The sequence below is a fragment of the Ursus americanus genome, chromosome 8, assembly GCF_024610735.1.
Source record: "Ursus americanus isolate L20-20 chromosome 8, mUrsAme1.1.p, whole genome shotgun sequence".
In the NCBI taxonomy this organism is placed as follows: domain Eukaryota; kingdom Metazoa; phylum Chordata; class Mammalia; order Carnivora; family Ursidae; genus Ursus; species Ursus americanus.
In genome coordinates, this window is record NC_142134.1 from 70,577,979 (window position 1) to 70,591,913 (window position 13,935).

Genomic DNA, 13,935 nt, shown 5'->3' on the forward strand with positions numbered 1-13,935 from the left:
AAACTACTTCTGAATCAGCTGCCTCATTTCCAGACTTGTTTTTTTTTTCATTGTGGTAAAGTGTGCATTACATAAAATTTACCATTTTTCCTGACTTAGTTTTAAGCTCTGTCAGGATGGGTTTAGAGTCGTGTTTACTCTAGCACCACTCCAGCCCTACTACTGCAATGTGACCCTTCCTGGGGCCAAATGCCCCGTGTGTTGATTAATACTGGTGTTTCCGTGATTGCTCACGGTGGCTCTGAGGGATGGTTTAGGTTTTGTACTGGTTGGCTCTTTCAGCTGCACTGTGAACTTTACTATAAATGCACTTCAAATGGTAATTTTTCTTCTTGAAAAAAAGTTAACATATCTTGTTTACCTTTATTTTTTTTAAAGATTTTTTATGTATTTATTTGACAGAGACAGCCAGCAAGAGAGGGAACACAGGCAGGGGAGTGGGAGAGGAAGAAGCAGGCTCCTAGCGCAGAAGCCTGATGTGGGGCTCGATCCCAGAACGCCGGGATCACACCCTGAGCCAAAGGCAGACGCTTAACGACTGCACCACCCAGGTGTCCCTCCTTTATTTTTTTAAAGATTGATTGTATTTATTTACTTTAGGAAGAGAGCGTGAGTGTGCAAGTGGGGGAGGGGCAGAGGGAGAGGAAGAGAGAGAATCTTGAGAGACTCCTCACTGAGCGTGGAACCCAACTGGGGGCTCGATCTCAGGATCATGAGATCATGACCTGAACTGAAAACAAAAGTCCCAGTGCTTAGCCCACTGAGCCACCAAGGCACAACAATGTGTTTTCCTTCAAAGCATCAGTTGAAATCTGTGGTAATTTTCTGTAGTTGCTCATTTGGTGTTCCCATCACTGTGGCTCCTTCAGGTGTCTTTTTTTTTCTTCTTTTTTTCAGTTTATTTATTTAAGTAATGTCTCTACCCAACATGGGCCTCAAACTCCACGTGTCTTTTTTAAAAATTACCTGTAATTGTGGGCAATCTAGACAAGGTAGCAGAAGGTGGGTGTGAGTCTACTTTTACCTCGTGAGATCTCTTCCATGTGAAGTGGATGCAATAAAGCCTTTCCCCTGAGTCCCATGAGAGTTCAGAAGAACAGTTTCTGGATGTGCTCTGTGACTTCTGTAATTAATGCCCCATGGAATCCCATGCCAGGTATGGAATGGGATGCTGCAATTTTTATTTTATTTTATTTTATTTATTTTTTTATAATAATATTTTTTTATTATATTATGTTAGTCACCATACAGTACATCCCTGGTTTTTGATGTAAAGTTCCATGATTCATTACTTGCGTATAACACCCAGTGCACCATACAATACGTGCCCTCCTTACTATCCATCACCAGCCTATCCCATTCCCCCACCCCCCTCCCCTCTGAAGCCCTCAGTTTGTTTCTCAGAGTCTATAGTCTCTCATGCTTCATTCCCCCTTCTGATTACCCCCCTTCTTTATCCCTTTCTTCTCCTACCGATCTTCCTAGTTCTTATGTTCCATAGATGAGAGAAACCACATGATAATTGTCTTTCTCTGCTTGACATATTTCACTTAGCATTATCTCCTCCAGTGCCGTCCATGTTGCAGCAAATGTTGAGAACTCGTTCTTTCTGATAGCTGAGTAATATTCCATTGTATATATGGACCACATCTTCTTAATCCAGTCATCTGTTGAAGGGCATCTCGGCTCCTTCCACGATTTAGCTATTGTGGACAATGCAGCTGTGAACATTGGGGTGCATATGGCCCTTCTCTTCACTATGTCTGTATCTTTGGGGTAAATACCCAGTTTTTAGATTTGAAAGCACTAGTCTCCTTTTCCCTCATGTTCATATCCTTGTAGTTGTGTTTTTTTCTCTTTGCCTAGCTCAAAGAATGCTAAAGTTTCCTGTTGAAATCCTCGGGGTCACTTCGGACTGAGCTGGATATAGGCATGCTTTCCTCCCAATCTGTGCTCTCGAGGCGACCCAGAGCTGTTCGTCTTCTGACAGAAAACTACATTATTCTGCACCTAAAATGAAGCTTCCTGATGCCAAAAATTACTAATGAAGTCAGCTATTTCCATCTGTGGGGACTTTTTTTTTCACTTTAGGTCCATTTGTCAAGGCAACAGCTGAAGCTGTGATTGATTACAAGGACCCTGGGAAGCTAAACTGTGTAAAATTAGGAGTAGCCATTGCTTTCTGCTAGGAATCTTTCTCCCAGGCGTCTACACTGTCGTGACAGTGAGCACGCTTTGGCAGAGTTAGTGAGTCTCTTTACCGGGATGAATGTTTAACAAAACTTTTATTCAACAAAAGCTTCAGTGACGAAGAAGCTAATCAATGAGATAAAAGATCAGAATTTTGCTTTGTTTCTGATGGTTCTTGGGGCAAATGGATAATTTATATATCGTTTTTAGCAAATGAACTCCCCAAACACCAAGGCTTGCAGAAGGGATCACCGATTTACTGAAGAGACGATACCCATGCTAAGTGTCCACCTCATGTGACTTGACAGTCTAATTGCATCCCGCCTTTTTCTTAGTGACTGACCCCAGGGCCACTGGCCTGACCTGAACTTGGCCCCACAGAAAGTGTACAGGTGTCCTCCAGGTGATCAGTAGCAATATCTCTTTAGATGCTCAAGTCAGAAACCCGGCAGTCAGACATGACTTCTTCGCACATCATGTTCCATCAGTCATCAAACCCATTTGTCCACTTCTTTGATGGCCCTGGAATATGTCCAGTTCCCTCTGTCCTCGGTGGCAGGATACTGGTCCAGTCACCCAGCATTTCACTGGACCGTGCGATGATCTCCTTACTGGTCTCCCTGTGTCCCCTCTCCCCACTTCCTTGAATACAGTCTCCATCCCAGGGGGATCTTCTGAAAACTCAACCTAGGTTTCAAATTCTCTAAAGGCCCCCTATCATCTTCTCGGTGCAATTCAAATTCCTTCGTGTGGTTTTTAAGACCCTGCATGGTGGGACTTCTGTTTGCCTCTCTTGCCTCACCTTGCACCACTTCCCTGTTCAGTTCTAACCTCCAGCCTTTTAGGTCATCATTCGTTCCATATCCTTTCCCTTCTTGGCCTTAATGCCTAGCTCTCCCTTGAGGGGGATCACTCCCACCCAACGCCCAAATTCACCTGTCTCACTTTGCCTAGTTTTTACTGATGCTACCTTAGCATAGCTCTCACTACATTTCACTGTAATCACCTAGTTCCTACTTGTTCTCCCCACTGGGGAGCCCCGTGCACTATTACATCCAGTGGTGTGTCAGAGCCAACTTGTGCTGACTCCTGAGAAGCAGTTGTCACATCTTTTCCCAGCGCTCTGTTCAGTGACATCATGGTAGTAACTTGAAATCGGCCACAGTAGGAGTACTTATATTATGGAAATCAACAAATGCTACAAATCAATTTGATTGATTGATTGATTGACTGATTGGAAGCCAGTTGCTTAACATTTACCAGCACACAGTGACTGTATCCTTAGCCCCTTCAATACTTGGCATATAATAGATATTCAGTTAATATTGGTTGGTTGAATGAATAAATAACAGGTTTCCATTTAACCCCATCACACAAACCATGCCCCCCACATTCCCATATATCATCTCAAGAGCATGTCATTCCTTAGAAACAGAGCAAGCCTCCAGTTCCTGAAGACTGGACTTCCAGCTCCTTCACCCCGCTTTGGGGAGCATCGGGGGCCTGCCCACAGGACATCCCTCAGCTTTGCTGTCTCAGAGGTGGGAAGACCTTTCAGTCAGGGGCTTGTACTGGATGCCACATTTCCCTTAGGATGGCAGGGAAGAAGTGCAGCCAAGCAGGCAGCCTTCCTGAGTTCAAATCTTGATTCCCCACCTCCTGGCTGCATGACCTGGGGCAAGTCATTTAACCTCTTTAAGCTTCATTTCTTTATTATATAAGGAACTTCAACAATAGTACCAAAGTGATTGGGTTTTCTTAAGGATCAAGTGAGTGTTTGTGGAAAGGACTCAGTAAACGGTAAGCGTCAGCTGCTATTACTATGTCCATCTGCTCGCAATGAGAGCATAAAGGTCCGTGATCAATTGGCAGCACAGGAGAACCGAGCTCCAGATAACGCTCAGACACTATAACCTCAACTTCACAGCAACTGCTGGCGTGTCCCAGGGTTCTCTGTTCTTGAATCTCTCCCATTTTCCTTTATATTCTCTAGCTTTTTTCATCCAAGCACATAGCTTAATACTTCTGTATGCCGATGACTCCCAAATGCATACCGGCAATCCAGAACTCTCCCCTGATTTCCAGACCCATGTGTCCACCTGCACACGGGACATCTAACAGCGGTCTCAAACTCAACATTTCCCCAGTGAGCTCCTCCTACATGCCACAACCTGCTTCTTCTATCTTCCTCATCTGTGTTAATGGCAGTACCATTCTCCCCTGCTCAGGTTAGAAACCTTGGTGTTGTCCTTGACAGCAGGCCCTCGCAGTGTACACTGAGAAAACATTTGTGGTTCTGCACCTGTCGCCAGCCATGCTGCTGTCTTGGTCCAGCCCCCTTTGGCTCCCACCTGGGTTACTGCCGCAGGCTCCTCACTGGCCTGCCGCATCCCCCCTTCAGTCTATCCTTAAGACAGAAGCTGAGTGACCTTGTTATAGCTGAATCATGTCACTCCACTTTCCAGCTGTCAATTGGCCTTCATCTTAACCGTCTTTACCACCATGTCTGAGGCTTCCTGTGGTCTCCCCCATGTCCTCTAACCCCATCTCCCACTTCCTTCTCCCTCAGTCACTCCACTCCAGCCACAGAGGCCTCCTCTCTGTCCTTAGAACATGCCAGGGCCTGTGCAGGTCCAGGAGTACTCACACCGAGACATCTCATGGATAGCCTCCTTACTTCACACAGGCCTTTACTCCAGAGTCGCTTTCTTCCAAGGATTTCTCTGGCCGAACTATGTGAACTGAACCCAACCCCGTCGACCCTCCATAGCCCCCTTCCCTGTTCTGTTATTTGTCCTCGGCACTTGTTACCATTCAACGTAGCGTCTACTGAGTTGTGCCTATCGACTTGGCTGCCTCTTTTATGCCAGTGTGAGCTCCTAGCGAGCAGGTAGATATTTGGTCTGTTCTCTTTGTTTGTTTGTTTGTTTGTTTTTAAAGATTTTATTTATTTATTTGACAGAGATAGAGACAGCCAGCGAGAGAGGGAACACAAGCGGGGGGAGTGGGACAGGAAGAAGCAGGCTCATAGCGGAGGAGCCTGATGTGGGGCTCGATCCCACAACGCCAGGATCACGCCCTGAGCCGAAGGCAGACGCTTAACCGCTGTGCCACCCAGGCGCCCCTATTTGGTCTGTTCTTATCCCCAGCTCTGAGAACAGTGCTTGGCACGCGGTAGGTCTCAGTAAGTATTTGTCGAATGAATAAGCTGTTATCTACATATAAAGGCCAGCTAAGAGGAATAGGATATTTCATCCACTCCTCTACTTACAAGATTTTCCCCGAGATAAGCGAGATTGGCAATGGTAGGCATCTATCAAATAGTAGTAGTACTTACTTATTTATCCATCCCTCCCCCAGCCAGAACTGCGCTAGGCTTGGAAGGAACACATGAGTCACAGAGAGGGTAGAAAACGTGCTCAACATCACACAGCTAAAAGGCTGCTCCATTCACATGGTCCCCAGAATATTTCCTCTCTCTGGATCTTCTGTGGTGAGGCTGTGGTGAGGAACCGTGGAGGAAGCAGTCCCGTGGGCCCCATCATTTTGACTAAAGTATGGAAGCCATTGAGAAGACCAGAGGAAAATTTTGCTCTGAATTTAGTATTTCCCTGCATCTGAGAATGTACTTGGCTTTTTGACTTATGGAACACTGAGGATTGGGTCAGTAACGAGCATTCTCTTTTCTCACTTGACACTATAAAACTTAAACCCAGATGTCTACCATGTCCCTCCTCCAATATATATCAGATTTGGGGTATAATTTTAAGATCTGTTTATTTTTGAACTTCTTGTGTATTTCTTTTTTTCCTCAAAGATTTTATTTATGTATTTTAAAGAGAGAGAGAGAGCGCACGTACACATGGGGGGAGGGGCAGAGGGAGAGGGAGAGAATCCCAAGCAGACTCCGCACATCCGCACGGAGCGTGGAGCCCCAAATGGGGCTCCATCTCATGACCCTGAGATCATAACCTGAGCCAAAGCCAAGTCAGCTGCCCAACTGATCAAGTCACCCAGGCATCCCATTGTTTATTGCTAATTTGTGTTTTCTTCTAATATTTTATGAGTGTTGTAGGCTTCCTTTTTTGTTAACTTGAAGTAGAATTTAATAACTGTGCAGTTATTTCCTTAAGTAACATTGAAAGCTGAGATTTAGAAGTAAACCAGTGCCAGGAATGAAGTAATGGTTTATATAAAATGCTGCTGACTCTGGATTTATTCATTCCAGGGATTTTTTAAAATTAATTAATCAATCATTAAAAATTTTTTTCAATTCCAGTATAATTAACATACAGTGTTTTATTAGTTTCAGGTGTACAATATAGTGATTCAGCAATTCTCTACATTACTCAGTGCTCACATAAGGGTACTCTTTAATACCCATCACTTATTTCACCCATCCCCCGCCCACCTCCCCTCTGGTAACCATCTGTTTGTTCTCTATAGTTAAGAGTCTGTTTTTTGGTTTGTCTCCTCTTTTTCTCTGTATGTTTGCTCTGTTTCTTAAATTCCACATATGAGTGAAATCATATGGTATTTGTCTTTCTATCTCTGACTTATTTCACTTGACATTATATTCTCTAGACCCATCCATATTGCTGCAAATGACAAGATTTCATTCTTTTTTATGGTTGAGTAATATTCCAGTGTGTGTGTGTCCATATATACACCACATCTTCTTTATCCATTTATCGGTCAATGGACACATGGGCTGCTTCCCTTAATTTGGCTATTTTAAATAATGTTGCAATAAACATAGGGGTGCAAGTATCTCTTTAAATTGGTGTTTTTGTATTCTTTGGGTAAATACCTAATAGTTGAATTACTAGATCATATGTAATTCTACTTTTAATTTTTTAAGGATCTCCATACTGTTTTCCACCGTGGCTGCACCAGTTTGCATTCTCACCAACAGTGCAAAGGGTTCATTTTTCTCCACATCCTTGCCAACACTTGTTTCTTGTGTTTTTAATTTTAGCCCTTTTAACAGGTGTGAGGTGACATCTCATTGGGTTTTGATTTGCATTTCCCTGATGCTGAGTGATGTTGAGCATCTTTTCATGTGTCTATTGGTCATCCGGATGTCTTCTTTGGAGAAATGTCTGTTCAAGTCTTCTTCTCATTTTAAAACGGATTATTTGTTTTCTGGATGTTGTACGTTTTTTTTAAGATTTTATTTTTAAGTAATCTGTACACTCAATGTGGGGCTCGAACCTACAACCCTAAGATTAAGAGTTGCTCTGCCGACTGAACCAGCCAGGCACCCCGAGTTCTATATTCTTTATATATTTTGAAGACTAATCCTTTATCAGATATGTCATTTGCAAGTATCTTCTCCCATTCAGTAGGTTATCTTTTAGTTTTGTTGATTTTTTCCTTTGCTGTGTAGAAGCTTTTGATTTTGATGTATTCCCAGTAGTTTATTTTTGCTTTTGTTTCCCTCGCTTCAGGAGACATATCTAGAAAAACATTGCTATGGTTGATGTCAGAGAAATTACTGCCTGTGTTCTTTTCTACGATGTTTATGGTTTCAAGTGTCACATTTAGTTCTTTAATCCATTTTGAGTTTATTTTTGTGTATGGCATAAGAAAGTGGTCCAGTCTCATCTTTTGCATGTAGCTGTCCTGTTTTCCCGACACCATTGCTAAAAAGACTGTATTTTTCCCATCTCATGTTCTTGCCTCCATCAAGGAGGCAAATAAACATTTCTTATTTCTGGGCTTTCTATTCTGTTCCATTGACCTATGTGTCTATTTTTGTGGCAGTACCATACTGTTTTGAGTACTACAGCTTTTTAGTAAATCTCGAAATGTGAGATTGTGATACTTCCAGTTTTATTCTTCCTTATCAAGATTACTTCGCCTATTTTGGGGTCTTTCATGGTTCTATACAAATTTTAGGATTTTTAGTTCTGTGAAAAATGCTGTTGGTATTTTGATAGGGGTTGCATTAAATGTGTAGATTGCTTTGGGTAGTATGGACATTTTAAAGATATTTGTTCTCCCAATCCATGAGCATGGACTATCTTTCCGTTTGTTTGTGTTTTCTTCAATTTCTTTCCTCAATGTTTTATAGTTTTCAGAGCACAGGTCTTTCATCTCCTTGGTAAAGTTTGTTCCTAGATATTTTATTCTTTTTGGTGCAATTGTAAATGGGATTGTTTTCTTAATATCTCTTACTGCTGGTTCATTATTAATATATAGAAATGCAATGGATTTCTGTAGATTAATTTTGTATTTAATTATTTGGCTTATTTTTTTTATTTTTATTGTAAGTTTCTTTGAACCCCTTTGGGATAAGGCAAGGTGTGAAGCTATACATGTCCTGTCCATGCATTCATGCCTTTTGTGAATAACTCTTCTAATCATCATTTAGGAAGTAGAAACACAGTTGGAGGAAGTGAAGAAGAAGTCAGAAAATGAAATCAAGCAGCTGGAAGAAGAGAAAGCAGCCCTAAATGTGAAGCTCCAGAATTCTCTGCTTGAGGTAAATCCCGAATTAATGCAGTGCTTGGGAGTGATGGGTCTGGGTGGGAGTCTTGGTTAAGTAAGATGTCAGGAATCACAGAAAACAGGCCTGACTTCCATATGCTCAGCATCCTTGGAAGAAAAGAAAGGACTTTGCCTGGCAAGAAATCCGTCTTGTGAGACATAAATTTAGGTGCGAGTAACAGAGAGCCTGATTTATGGAGGCTTTACAAAGAGGCTCTTAATGTCTCACATAAAAGGAGGCAGTAGGCTGCTGGGGTCGATCCTGTGGCTAAATGACATCAGGCCTGGTGTATCTGAGATTCCCACAGTCTCTCCTCCTCCTGGGCTGTGTCCTCACTTTCCTGGGTATTAGGCGCTTTTGCCTTCATGGGCTCCTTCCTCTATTGAAAAAAATATATCAAAAATTATATTTTATGACTACATTGGTATAAAGATTCATAGAGCCAAGCTGTATTTTTACCTTCTGGCTTTAAAAGAAATTCAAACATTGTCATGGTCCCTGAAAATATCGTGGGCCCTAGGCCCTGTGCCTGCAGCATCTAAGGGAGAAGTCAGCTCAGATTCCCTCAGGCTTGGAAAATGACTGTCACCACTGTGTTGTTAGGTCCAAATTTACACCACGAAACAGCAGGGGGGGAGCGGGGGGAGGTGAGGACCAGGCCTGCCCATTTCATCAGAAAACCGCAAGCCTTCAGAGAGGGCTCCCGCTGACTCCTCCTCCCATCGGTAATATCTGTGTCACGAGGCCAGCCTGGGGAGGCACAGAGGAGGCAGGCAAGGGAGAAGGGAGTGGAGAATGCCTGTAGACCAGCTGAGCATCACAGTTTGCTCTGTGGGTCCACCTGTCCTGACCACCCAGAGACCAAGGTCAAAGACCTGTTGGCCATCTTATGGGGGGAACTTGTGGGAGGGACTGGAAACAGGCTTCATTCTTGAGCCTAATTAGAACCCCCAAAATGTAAAGGGGTTTCCTTGCTTCCCCTGCCGTCTCTCACACCTTCCAAATGAGCCCTGAGTCCTCCCTTCCCTCAGGAGTTCATGAAATTCGTTCCTCAGCCCTGGCTGAGCACAGCAACCTCCTGGGGGAGCTTTAAAGAATCTAGAAGCCGTGTGCAAAACAGTATTGATTGTTGAGAAATACATAGTGGAGTTCAGTCTGGAGACACGCCTGAGAATGACAGAAGGAAATCTGAGCCGGGGGTTATTTCTAGAAGGGAGAGAGGGCGATGGATCAGGGAGAAGGTCAGGGGCTGCAGCTGTATTTGTGGTATGTTATCTCTTGGCTGAGTGATGGTTGTACACGTTATGGTTTTCTCCAACCTTTTTTTCTATGTCACAAGTTATCATTTTTCTACAAGGTGAGCATGCCATGCCTTGCACTTGCTATATCAGGGGCTCTGGAAGAGCGGTCCTGGTGGAAAGTCTCTGTTCCAGAAGCTTCTATTCCACCTCAGCCCAAGGTGGCAGCACAGTGAGGATGCCCATTGCTTTCTCCTTCCTCTCTCCCTCCCTGTTGAGTTGTACTGCCAGGTTTCACATTGGACCTGGAGTAGTTGTTCTGCAGAGCTTAGGGACGCTTCACATATGTGCGTGGGACCAGCCCAGTCATGCTTCTGACATGGGAGCCTGGGGGCTCCCCCCCGACTATTTCTCTAAATGCCCCTGAGAACCCCTCTCTAAAAACGATAGGGGTGAATTTTGCCGCGTGCTTACTTTAGTTAAGGTGCTATCTAAGCAGTTTACATAGAGTAACTTTTAGTCCTCCCTACCATCGTACAAGGTGGGTACTATGGTGATCCTCAGTTTACAGATGAGTAAACTGAGGCACGGAAAAAGTAAATCACTTCCTCAAAGTCACACAGGTAGTGACTAGTGGGTCTGGGATTCAAACCCAGGTAATGTGGCTCTGAAGACCCCACTCTTAACCACTATGCTAATACTCCGTCTAGCATGGTATGTCGCATCTTTGATGACCGAGGATCATTCAGGACCGGAGTATCTGCAGACAGCTGGCCTGACCCAGAGGCTGATCTGGATCTGACAAAGCACCCCAGGCCTGCTCTTCACCCTCCATTTCTTCCACACCATCTGTTCACCCGCTTACCAAAGCTAGAAATGGAAAAGTCAGCCCTGACCTCCTCCATCCTGACCTGGAGTCCCCGCCCTGCCCCATCAGCACAATCAATCAGTTGTCAAGTCCTGTGGGTTCTAACACGCAAAGGCTCTCAGTCCCATCCTCTCCCCTTATCCGACCCCCAGGATGGCTTGTCTAGACTCTCTTTTTCTTTACCTCTTGTAGATGTTACATAAACAACTGTGTAGGGCTCCATTTGAATAGTTCGTAAGTCTTAGCAAGATGCAGTATAAAGAGTTTCATAATCTTCATCTTCTGGGATGTTGCCTAGAGACTGGCAAGAGCCTTGGCCTGTATCTCCCTGCCTCCACATTCTCCCTGGGCCAGCGAATTCCAGACTAGCCTTCTAAAACCCAAATCTGCTCAAGGTCCCCCTCCTTCTTCCCCCAAATCTTTAATTTCCGTGTGTTTCATAATTGGGGCTTTGCCCAACCTACCACCACTACTCCTCAGGACTCTCTTTCCTCTCAGCCACTCCTACATGGAACTCTCAGCCACTCCTGCCGGGTCCCCAACATGGAACTTTCCTCCGGTCCTCACACACATCCTACCTTCCCTCTGTCATTGCACCTGCTATTCCTGCCGCCTGGAATGTCCTTTCTCACCCTCACCACTGATGGACTCCTATTCATCCTTCAGTGCCCCTAAAGGTGCCCTGGACTCCCCTGGGCAGAGTTTTTTGCTGTAAATTCTCTGCAGTAGTATGTGTCTTGTAGTAGTTGTTATGAGGATTAAAAAAGTTTATACTGCCAAATGCTTAGGTCTGTGCCTGGCACAGAGCAAACACATCATTAATGATATTATTATTATTTTGTCTTCTGAATGTTGCTGTGATTATAACCATCTCCCTGCTGCCTCCTCTGTAAGATGACAGCCTCTGAAAAGCACGGGCTGTATTTTCTTCTCTTACCATCTTGCTCTCTCTCTGTCCCTCTTCCTTATCTCCTCATACCTGGCGTGGAGCCTGAGGAGGGTTAGGTTTCCTACAAAGATTTGTTAGCAACTTCTGCATTTTCTTTATGGTTATTTGCCTTGTTCTTCTCAAAGTCTAGAGCAGAGAAGCCAGTCTGTTTAATGGATACTCTACAATTAGTTGGCTAATCATCGTCGTCATAATGAGGGCTATACACTTTCATAGACCTTCTAGCCACCCTTTCTTTGGTATAACTCTTAAATATTGTTCCTTTTCTTTATCGACTAACTTTAAAAAAAAAAGAAATAGGGTGCAATTGCTGGATCATAGGGTAGCTCTATTTTTAACTTTTTAAGGGACCTCCACACTGTTTTCTAAAGTGGCTGTACCAACTTGCATTCCCACCAACAGTGTAGGAGGGATCCCCTTTCTCTACATCCTCTCCAACATTTGTTGTCTCTTGCCTTGTCCATTCCAACTGGCGTAAGGTGGTATCTCACTGTGGTTTTGATTTGAATTTCCCTGATGGCTAATGATTTTGAACATTTTTCCATGTGTCTGTTAGCCATTTGTATGTCTTCATTGGAAAAGTGTCTGTTCGTATCTTCTGCCCATTTTTTTATTTGATTATTTGTTTCTCGTGTATTGAGTTTGAGAATTTCTTTGTAGATCTTGGATACTAGTCTTTTATCTGTAGTGTCATTTGCAAATATCTTCTCCCATTCCATGGGCTGCCTCTTAGTTTTTTTGACTGTTTCCTTGGCTGTGCAGAAGCATTTTTATCTTGATGAAGTCCCATAAGTTCATTTTTTCTTTTGTTTCTCTCGCATTTGGAGATGTGTCATGAAAAAAGTTGCTGTGGCCGATGTCAAAGAAGTTACAGCCTATGTTCTCCTCTATGATTTTGTTGGATTCCTGTCTCACATCGAGGTCTTTCATCTATTGCACTACTGGGTATTTACCCCAAAGATACAGACGTAGTGAAGAGAAGGGCCATATACACCCCAATGTTCATAGCAGCATTGTCCACAATAGCTAAATTGTGGAAGGAGCCGAGATGCCCTTCAACAAACGAATGGATTAAGAAGATGTGGTCCATATATACAACGGAATATTACTCAGCCATCAGAAAGAACGATTACACAACATTTGCAGCAACATGGACGGGACTGGAAGAGATTACGCTAAGTGAAATAAGTCAAGCAGAGAAGGACAATTATCATATGGTTTCACTCATTTATGGAACATAAGAAATAGCAGGGAGATCGGTAGGAGAAGGAAGGGAAGAATAAAGGGGTGGGGGGTAAACAGAGGGGGGAATGAACCACGAGAGACTATGGACTCTGGGAAACAAACTGAGGGCTTCAGAGGGGAGGGGGTTGGGGGTTGGGTTAGGCTGGTGATGGGAATTAAGGAGGGCACATATTGCACGGAGAACTGGGTGTTATACGCAAACATGAATCATGGAACAGTACATCAAAAACTAGGGATGTACTGTATGGTGACTAACATAACATAACAAAAAATTATTATTAAAAAAAAAGAAATAGGGTGATCTTGCAGGAATGGTATGAAAGCCAAGGAAAACCACCCCACAGCCCCCACTTCCTCTAAAGGGAAGTATAGAGTACTACACACCTGCCAGGCTCATCTTTTCCAGGAAGATGAAGCAACCAGGCAATTAGAAATGGCCTTTCCAGAAACACGTTTAGAAGCCGTTTAATGGGGCACTGTCCCCAGAACCAATTGACCCGGGGGAATGGTTTCCCAGATTAATGACCCCATCAGGAGATGGGACTCCATTTCATTACCAAGTGTTTCTTTTCTTCTATTTTAGGTTTTAAGACTGGAAGAATTTATCCAACAGAATAAGGTACCTACCGGAAGAGGCAAAGAAAGTCCCCAGGAATTGGACGGCCAGCACCGCAGCATTTTAGAGACCCAGGTAACCTTGGGTTTTTTCTGATTTAATTAAAGATATTTCCCTTCTCGCAGCACCTCATCGTCCCTGATGACACACGCTGGCGTTAATGGGCTCTTTTATCTCCCCCCTCAGAGCTGCCAAAATATCTGAAAAAAAAAATCACTGCAAAATCCATTTGCAAAAACCATGAAGAAAATAGAGTTCTGAGTAATTATCTGCGTGGTTTGAAAAAGAACAAGGCTTGTCAGATGAAATCTTCTCTCGTCTCCGAGAGCAGCTTGC

At 43.7% G+C, this 13,935-nt stretch overlaps 1 protein-coding gene across 1 annotated transcript in view; it reads left to right on the top strand.

The window, feature by feature from the left end:
* FAM184B (family with sequence similarity 184 member B) overlaps positions 1-13,935 on the top strand; it is a 137,280-nt gene that overhangs the window by 79,081 nt on the left and 44,264 nt on the right. Inside the window, exons 6-7 of the mRNA XM_045771315.2 lie at positions 8,567-8,677; positions 13,567-13,674. Coding sequence (XP_045627271.2) covers positions 8,567-8,677; positions 13,567-13,674 — 219 coding nt within the window. The remainder of the gene's footprint in view (positions 1-8,566; positions 8,678-13,566; positions 13,675-13,935) is intronic.